This window comes from Lacerta agilis, chromosome 8 (assembly GCF_009819535.1).
Source record: "Lacerta agilis isolate rLacAgi1 chromosome 8, rLacAgi1.pri, whole genome shotgun sequence".
In the NCBI taxonomy this organism is placed as follows: Eukaryota; Metazoa; Chordata; class Lepidosauria; order Squamata; family Lacertidae; genus Lacerta; species Lacerta agilis.
In genome coordinates this window covers 82975970-82985782 of record NC_046319.1, presented here as the reverse complement: position 1 = coordinate 82985782, position 9813 = coordinate 82975970, and the positions used below count along the sequence as shown (strand labels likewise).

The 9813-nt window shown below is 48.6% G+C and overlaps 1 protein-coding gene across 1 annotated transcript in view; it reads left to right on the top strand.

Moving 5' to 3' along the window:
- The first annotated feature begins 374 nt into the window (after window positions 1-374).
- The window catches only part of CLIP3 (CAP-Gly domain containing linker protein 3), a 30139-nt gene continuing 20700 nt past the window's right edge, over window positions 375-9813 (top strand). Inside the window, exons 1-2 of the mRNA XM_033158624.1 lie at window positions 375-530; window positions 9582-9721. Coding sequence (XP_033014515.1) covers window positions 395-530; window positions 9582-9721 — 276 coding nt within the window. The 5' untranslated portion in view covers window positions 375-394. The remainder of the gene's footprint in view (window positions 531-9581; window positions 9722-9813) is intronic.

Below are 9813 nucleotides of genomic sequence, written 5' to 3'. Positions count from 1 at the left end.
AACCAGAACTTAGCTGTAAAATTATATTTTATTTGATAGAGTCTAAATTAAGTTTTAGATGGACGAATGAATTTTATTGAATACAACTGTCTTATCCAACTGGAAATTTTGTATATATATATATAGAGGCTGTTTTAATTTGGAAAACTGTTTTAAATTGTATCAGTTCAAATGTATTGTTGCTATTGTTGTTTTGATATGGACCAATGGTCGTAATAAAATTACTACTACTACTACCGAGGCCCGAGGCACGGTAAGTTTGCTGACCCCTGACATGAGGTTGGCCTAAGATAGGTCCACAGATCTGGAAGTTTCAAATTCTGCTCCGTTCAGCTCGATTCCTATTCTCCCCTGCTTCTCCCCTTTAACAGAGGCGGAAAAACTTCCAGGAACCATGACCAAAGACGACTCGACGGACCTCCCTTCGGAGGAGGACCACCAGCCGCTGGAATTCCGGAGCCCTGTCTTGGAGAGGAGGAAGAAAGCAATGGTCCACCCTTCTGCCCCAGCCCCACTCCCCAAAGACTATGGTGAGTCCATTCCTTTCATTCCATCATTTGCCTTGAATTCCGTCGTTCCAAAGATGGAAAGAGCAGCAGGATCCTCAGCCCAGTTTGTGCATATTCTGATAAAGACAGGAGGTGGGCAGTCAACGGGTCAGAAATTATGTCCGTGGCAATACCGGACAGGAGGACCCAAGGGGTTGCATGGGATCAGGGCCGGATGGAGGTTTGATGCGGCCCTCAGCTCCTGAAGGCAATGGGGCCCTTTCTATGTCCAGCTGTCCTTTGTCAACAACAAATGGTCTGTGTTTTCTGTGTCGAATATATGCTAGATGGTCATTTATGGACCTCAAAACATAAGATAAAAAAATCAAATAAAATAAAACCGACACACAGCAACTGTGTTTTGTGTTGTGCCGGCTCCTATGATGTAAGTCACGGGCCCCGCCTGTTAGCCTGCTCCCTAAAATATCCCTGGTTTCCTCCTTTCTATATATAGGGTGCCGACATTCTGCATGGACTGGTTGCACGACAACATGCGCAAATGGCTTGAGATACCTATGAGGTCCATCAATTACCATATAGCATATTCCTTCCAGTAGCACCTTAGAGACCAACTAAGTTTGTTCTTGGTATGAGCTTTCGTGTGCATGCACACAGATATCTGAAGAAGTGTGCATGCACACGAAAGCTCATACCAAGAACAAACTTAGTTGGTCTCTAAGGTGCTACTGGAAAGAATTTCCTATTTTGTTTCGACTATGGCAGACCAACACGGCTACCCACCTGTATTTGAAAAATAGGATAGTTGTTTATTTCCTTCCCATCTGATGGGAGGGCGTTCCACAGGGAGGGCGCCACCACCGAGAAGGCCCTCTGCCCGGTTCCCTGTAGCTTTGCTTCTTGCAGGGAGGGAACCGCCAGAAGGCCCTCAGAGATGGGACCCAGGTGTCCTGGCTGAACGATGGGGATGGAGATGCTCCTTCAGGTCTACTGGGCCTTTGAGGCCGTTTAGGGCTTTAAAGGTCAGCACCAACACTTTGAATTGTGCTCGGAAACATACTGGGAGCCAATGAAGATCTTTCAGGACTGGTGTTATGTGGTTTCAGTGGCCGCTCCAAGTCCCCAGTCTAGCTGCCGCATTCTGGATTAATTCCAGTTTCCGGGTCACCTTCAAAGGTAGCCCCACGTAAAGCACATTGCAGTAGTCCAAGCGGAAGATAACCAGAGCATGCACCACTCTGGCGAGACAGTCTGTGGGCAGGGAGGGTCTCATCCTGTTTACCAGATGGAGGTGGTGGACAGCTGCCCTGGACACAGAATGGACCTGCGCCTCCATGGACAGCCTTGAGTCCAAAATGACTCCCAGGCTGCGCACCTGGTCCTTCAGGGGCACAGTTACCCCATTCAGGACCAGGGAGTCCCCCACACCTGCCCGCCCCCTTGCTTGGGGTGTGTATGTGTGTGTGTGGCAGGTTCTGAGGCCGAACCCTGGTGAGAAGCAAATAACGGAAGCATTCAGGGATGGCCAGGTACAAATACGCAACGGCTGTGGGGTGCGCCATTTAGCCTGGTCCCTGCGGCGCCTGCCGGTCCTCAGCTCAACAGGCTTTTTTTTTGCATTCCGTTTTTGGCGCTGCCCATGGAGGAAAGCCATAAGCGAGCGAGTCGAGGGGGGCAGGAGTGAGGGAGAACAAGGGGAATTGGAAGCCCTGGGCATGGCTGAGGGCCGCTTCATTCCAGCAGAGGCTGGGAAAAGGGACAAGGGAGGCTTTTTAGAGGTTGCCCTGGAGACAGCAAGGGCCCATTGTTGGTTTCCTCTCGACTGCAAGGGAAGAGAATAAGAGCCGCTTCAAATGTGCTTCTTCTCCTTCCTGGCACAGAGGCAGGTCCAGTGCCAGGTTTATGTATAAGCTAAACAAGCTGTAGGCCCCACTCTCTTGGAGGCCCCCCCCCAAAAAAAAAGAAAATTGAAGGAAAACTGGATGTGCATTTCCAAAACACAAGATATTCCAAAACACAGCAGCAGGGCAAAATGATCCAGAGCGCTCCCGATTATTTTCATAAATTGTTGCTTTCCTTGAAGTTCCATTGTATGTAACAGAACTTGCATAACTGTCTCCTTAAGCGGTTTTTTCAGTGTTCCTCATTGCTTAGTCTCAGGGCCAGGGCCACATTTAGGTTTGATGTGGCCCTCAGTGGCTCCTGAAGGTAACGGGGGCCTTTCTATGTCCAGCTGTCCTTTGTCAACAACAAATTGCCGCTGGTTTTGGGTGTTGAATATATGCTATATGGTCATTTATGGACCTCACAGGTATCTCAAGCCATTTGCACGTTGCCTTGCAACCAGTCCATGCAGAATGTCGGCACCCTATATATAGAAAGGAGCAAACCAGGGATATTTTAGGGAGCAGGCGAGCAGGCAGGGCTCATAGGAGCTTACACAACACAAAACACGGTTGCTGTATGTAGTTTTTGTTTTATTTGTTTTATATCTTGTGTCATGGGCCCCGTCTGCTAGCCTGCTCCCAAAAATATCACTGGTTTGCTCCTTTCTACAGGTGAAACTCGAAAAATTAGAATATGGTGGGAAAGTCCATTTATGTAAGCAATTGTTTTCATTAGCTACTGGGGTTTAATATACAAGATAGACTCATGACATGCAAAGCGAGATATGCCAAGCCTTTGCTTGTTATAATTGTGATGGTTATGGCGTACGGCTGATGAGAACCCCAAAGTTGAAATTGTTAATTTGGGGTTCTCATCAGCTGTACGCCATAATCATCACAATTATAAGAAATAAAGGCTTGACATATCTCGCTCTGCATGTCATGAGTCCATCTCATATATTAGTTTCACTTTTTAAGTTGAATTACTGAAAGAAATGAACCTTTCCATGATATTCTAATTTTTCAAGTTTCACCTATATATATATATACACATACCTATATACATGTATATATACAGGTATAAGGCCTTGTTTTCTAACACTATGTATCACAGTTTTTGTTGATTAAACCGTAAATTATGCTGTAGGAAGGGTTCCCTTCAAGGAACCTGCATTATCGAGTTTGGGAATAGCGTGCTGATTAAATTGAATTGGTTAATCAGCAAAAGGGCAGGTGATGAATAGACTGCAAGGCATTCATCCGGTCAAGAAGTGCCTTGGTGGAAATTGGACCCGGCTCTTCTCCTGCAGCAAATGTTCATTTCAACGAGTTTAGCACAAAGGACCGTCCCGGCAGATTGAATTTATAGTTGGTTTATCATACGGAGATGAATTGCAGGGGTGGCCAATGCCCCCCAGATAATTGTGGGCTACCGATTCCCATCCGCCCCAGCCAATATCTCAGAAGCCCACTCTGCCGTAACGCGGAGGGGGGGGGCTTTTAATTTAGCTGCCCCTCTTCTGTGAAATAGCATTCCTGTCAAGATATTATAATAATTTATAATAATAATTTATTTGTTTATACCCCGCCCATCTGGCTGAGTTTCCCCAGCCACTCTGGGCGGCTCCCAATCGAGTGTTAAAAACAACACAGCATTAAATATGAAAACTTCCCTAAACAGGGCTGCCTTCAGATGTCTTTGAAAAATAGGATAGTTGCTTATTTCCTTCCCATCTGGTGGGAGGGTGTTCCACAGGGCGGGCGCCACCACCGAGAAGGCCCTCTGCCTGGTTCCCTGTAACCTGACCCTTGTAGATGGGACCCAGGTGTCCGGGCTGAACGATGGGGGTGGAGACGCTCCTTCGGGTATACAGGACCGAGGCCGTTTAGGGCTTTCAAGGTCAGCACCAACACTTTGAATTGTGCTCGGAAACGTCCTGGGAGCCAATGTAGGTCTTTCAAGACCGGTGTTATGTGGTCTTGGTGGCCGCCCCCAGTCACCAGTCTAGCTGCCGCATTCTGGATTAATTGCAGTTTCTGGGTCACCTTCAAAGGGAGCCCCACCTAGAGCGCAATGCAGTAGTCCAAGCGGGAGATAACCAGAGCATGCACCACTCTGGCCAGACAGTCCGCGGGCAGGGAGGGTCTCATCCTGTGTACCAGATGGAGCTGGGAGACTGCTGCCCTGGACACAGAATGGACCTGCGCCTCCATGGACAGCTGAGAGTCCAAAATGACTCCCAGGCTGCGCACCTGGTCCTTCAAGGGCACAGTTACCCCATTCAGGACCAAGGAGTCCCCCACACCCGCCCGCCTCCTGTCCCCCCAAAACAGTACTTCTGTCTTGTCAGGATTCAACCTCAATCTGTTAGCCACCATCCATCCTCCAACCGCCTCCAGACACTCACACAGGACCTTCACCGCCTTCACTGGTTATATTAAGACGCACCCCAAATATCTACACTTTGCCAGAACAGCTGAAGACACTTTTGATCTTCCCCAGCTAGATCAATGGGTCCAGGCCCTGTTTATTTTGTATTGTTGGAGGGTTTTTTTTAATGTTTTGGCTTTTAGGGGTTTATTTATTTATTTTTTGGCATAACAAAATATGGTCTGAAGCTCAACATCCAAAAAACTAAGATCATGGCCACTGGTCCCATCACCTCCTGGCAAATAGAAGGGGAAGAAATGGAGGCAGTGAGAGATTTCACTTTCTTGGGTTCCATGATCACTGCAGATGGTGACAGCAGTCACGAAATCAGAAGACGCCTGCTTCTTGGGAGAAAAGCAATGACAAACCTAGACAGCATCTTAAAAAGCAAAGACATCACCTTGCCGACCAAAGTCCGTATAGTTAAAGCTATGGTTTTCCCAGTAGTAATGTACGGAAGTGAGAGCTGGACCATAAAGAAGGCTGATCGCCGTAGAATTGATGCTTTTGAATTATGGTGCTGGAGGAAACTCTGGAGAGTCCCGTGGACTGCAAGAAGATCAAACCTATCCATTCTCAAAGAAATCAGCCCTGAGTACTCACTAGAAGGACAGATCCTGAAGTTGAGGCTCCAGTACTTTGGCCACCTCATGAGAAGAGAAGAATCCCTAGAAAAGACCCTGATGTTGGGAAAGATGGAGGGCACAAGGAGAAGGGGACGACAGAGGATGAGATGGTTGGACAGTGTTCTTGAAGCTACTAACATGAGTTTGGCCAAACTGCGAGAGGCAGTGAAGGATAGGCGTGCCTGGCGTACTCTGGTCCATGGGGTCACGAAGAGTCGGACACGACTGAACGACTGAACAACAACAACAAAATTTATTCACTTTCCAATTAAAACAAACAAAAACATCTACAACATTTTTTTCTTAAAAAACCATAGTTTTGATTGACTCCCCTCCCCCTCTCGGTTTCATTATTTAATACTTTCCCCGTGCACGTTCTTAAAACCTCATATTCTTACTGTTTCGATTTGAAATCTCCTTCATCTTATTCCAAGCGACATGTAGAAGTTTTCCTAATGCGAGGAGGATCTGTTCTAGGGTCCGAGCTTAGTAGAGAACACCGAAATTACTACTTGACTCTGAGATTATTTCAGAATCTATACACAAAGCTTGTGAAAAATATGCAGTTGTTTATCCCCTAAGATTGGGGGGGGGGGGGAGAAAACGTCGAAGTCCTTTCTTTCTTGGGTTTCAAATTAAATAATTTGTCCCGCATAGTTCAATAGTTTATTTTACCAATCTTCTTTTTATCTTCTTTGGCGGAGATTTTTTTTTAACAACAGGATCACACTTCAAAACAGGGGCGTCGCTAGGGGGGTGCGGTGGGGGCGGTACGCCCCCGGGCGATAGGGGCGAGAAGCGGCGGGTGGGGGCGACAAGCGGCGCCCCTCCCGCCACTCCCCAGGCAACGTCGGTCACCCCGGGAGCAGCAGCGCTGCACGGACGGGGTGCTCCCTCGGCCATGCGCTGTTGCTCCCGGGGCGACCGGAGCGAGCGGCGGCGCATGGGGGTGACAAGCGGCAGCCCCTCCCGCCATTCCCAAGCGCTGCCGCTCCCTCCGTCACCCCAGGAGCAACAGCGCACGGCCGAGGGAGCACCCCGTCCGTGCAGCGCTGCTGCTCCCGGGGTGACCGGCAGCGTGGGGAGTGGCAGGAGGGGCCGGCGCTTGTCAGCCCCACGCGCTGCCGCTGGCTCCGTCCCCCCGGGAGCAGCAGCGCTGCACGGACGGGGTGCTCCCGGGGGGACGGAGCCAGCAGCGCTGCAACGGAGCGAACGGCGGCACGTGGGGGGGACAAGAGGCAGCCCCTCCCACCATTCCCACGCGCTGCCGCTCCCTCCGTCACCCTGTCATCGGATCGCCGCTTCCACAGCCTCCTTTTGAGCCGGAGAGCTTAAAAGCGAGCTCTTCGGCTTAAAAGAGGGCTGCAGAAGCGGCGCCGGCACCCCCGGAAACGCCCTGGGGGCGGAGCGTCATGATGTCACAATGTGATGTCACGACGCCCCGCCCCCCGGGGCGTTTCCTTTGCCGCCCCGGGTACCGCGGAGCCTTACTCCGCCACTGCTTCAAAATGACCGTAACAGATTAGAGAACTGGGCCAAAGCAAACAAGATGAATTTTAACAGGGAGAAATGTAAAGTACTACACGTGGGCAACAAAAAATGAAAGGCACAAATACAGGATGGGTGACACCTGGCTTGAGAGCAGTACATGTGAAAAGGATCTAGGAGTCTTGGTAGACCACAAACTTGACATGAGTCAACAGTGTGATGCAGCAGCTAAAAAAGCCAATGCAATTCTGGGCTGCATCAATAGGAGTATAGCATCTCGATCAAGGGAGGTAATAGTACCACTATATTCCGCTCTGGTCAGACCTCACCTCGAATACTGTGTCCAGTTCTGGGCACCACAGTTCAAGAAGGATACTGACAAGCTGGAACGTGTCCAGAGGAGGGCAACCCAAATGGTCCAAGGCCTGGAATCGATGCCTTATGAGGAACGGCTTAGGGAGCTGGGTATGTTTAGCCTGGAGAAGAGAAGGTTAAGGGGGGATATGATAGCCATGTTCAAATATATAAAAGGATGTCCTATAGAGGAGGGAGAAAGGTTGTTTTCTGCTGCTCCAGAGAAGCGGACACGGGGCAATGGATTCAAACTACATGAAAGAAGATTCCACCTAAACATGAGGAAGAACTTCCTGTGAGTAAGAGCTGGGATTTGCTGCCAAGGAGTGTGGTGGAGTCTCCTTCTTTGGAGGTCTTGAAGCGGAGGCTTGACAGCCATCTGTCAGGAATGCTTGGATGGTGTTTCCTGCTTGGCAGGGGGTTGGACTGGATGGTCTCTTCCAACTCTAGGATTCTAGGATTTCCCACATTCCTCTCCAATCTTTATATATCTTCTCCCAGGCCTTTTAAATAATTTTGCATCACCACCACATATGATAACCTTTTATTGTCCTCCCATCCTGTTTCCTTCCTATTACAGTCAAAGCCTCCCAGATACTTTCACCCCAGATCTCTCTCTCTCTCTCACTTGGTGCTTTTAACTGCATTTTGCAGCTTTGATTGTACATCGCCTTGACTGTGCAGGATTAATAAACTTGCCATAATATCAATACCAGGTTGGCACCCCATGGCTCCAAGCCTGCAGACCTAATGAATACCCAAAGTCTTTCAATATGTACATAATAAGGAGCTGGACTCGGCTGACGTTGGCAGAGAGAGCCAAACTGGCAGATGACCAGTTTCTAAAATAATATTGCTTTGGCGGTGACTCAGGAATACAAGCAGAAGCGATGAGTCACTGAATGTGGTGATATACAGAATCTCTCCTTGCAGCCTGCTGTTCCCGTAAATTGACTAGGCATAAATAAGAATTTCTTTCTTTCTTTTTCTTTTTTGTCTGAGAGAAGGTGAGAGGGAGAGAGGCACAACTTTTAGTTATTAAAAATCCGGGATCGGCGTCTCTCTTTTTTGGGGGGTAGGAGGAGAGACAGGATAGCATGGCCATAGTTTTATTTGTGAAATACACACCTCTGCGATTATGCTTATGGTGCAAGCTTAGGAAAGATTTGAAAGAGCAGATTACGGGCTCTTTAATTATCCAGAAGCTTAGTAGTGAAAATAACGTGGTTATTTAGTTTTTTAAAACAAAATAAAAATTTCTTTCCAGTAGCACCTTAGAGACCAACTAAGTTTGTTCTTGGTATGAGCTTTCGTGTGCATGCACACTTCTTCAGATACACTGAAACAGAAGTCACCAGATCCTTAAATACAGTGAGGGAGTGGGGAGGGGTATTACTCAGAAGGGTGGTGGGAATGGGTGATCAGCTGATAGGTGTGGAAAACCTGTTGACGACTCTTAACGGCTGCAATTAGTCTTGCAGGGAAAGGCAAGGGGTGAGATGGCTAAAGATGGCTTTGTTATGTATAATGAGATAAGAATCCAATGTCTTTGTTCAGACCAGGTTTCTCCATGGTTTTAAGTTTGGTGATTAGTTGCAATTCAGCCACTTCTCTTTCCTCTTTTAAGGATCTGGTGACTTCTGTTTCAGTGTATCCGAAGAAGTGTGCATGCACACGAAAGCTCATACCTAGAACAAACTTAGTTGGTCTCTAAGGTGCTACTGGAAAGAAATTTTTATTTTGTTTTGACTATGGCAGACCAACACGGCTACCCACCTGTAACTAGTTTTTAAAAAATTGCTTAAGAAAGTATGAAAGTGGAGGAGCTAGAACATCAGGCCTGCCAGTTCTGTGAAGATAAGAACATGAGAGGAGTCTGGATCAGGCCAATGGCCCATCTAGTCCAGCATGCTGTTCACACAAGGGCCAACCAGATACCCAGACATAGGGAGACTCCGGCCCTCCAGACGTTTGGGACTACAGTTCCCATCATCCATGACCACTGGTCCTGTTAGCTAGGGATGATGGGAGTTGTTGTCCCAGAACATCTGGAGGGCCGGAGTCTGCCTATGCCTGCAGATATGCGTATGGGAAGAATCCCGCAAGCAAGACCTGAGCACAAGAGCATTTCATAGTGTTCATAGAATTGTAGCTCTGAAAGGGACCTCGAAGCTCATCTCGGTGGGTACGCAAGGGTGAGGAGATCTTTCAGCTTTTGAAAACCCACTTTAGTTTTTCGTTTCCTCTGGCCGTTTCCCCTTCCGCCATTTTACCCTCCCGCCCTCTTCAGCTTTCACTTTCTTCGACCCAAACGACCCGGCGTGTCAAGAAATCCTCTACGACCCCATCACCACCGTCCCGGAGTTGTTTGCCATCATCCGCCAGTGGGTCCCGCAAGTGCAGCACAAGATCGATATCATCGGCAGCGAGGTGAGTGGTGGGCGTCTCTTGGGGGACCGTGGCCCGAGTGGGGGGAGGAGGAGGAGGAGGGTGGCGTTGGAACCTGGGTGAGCCCTGCTGCG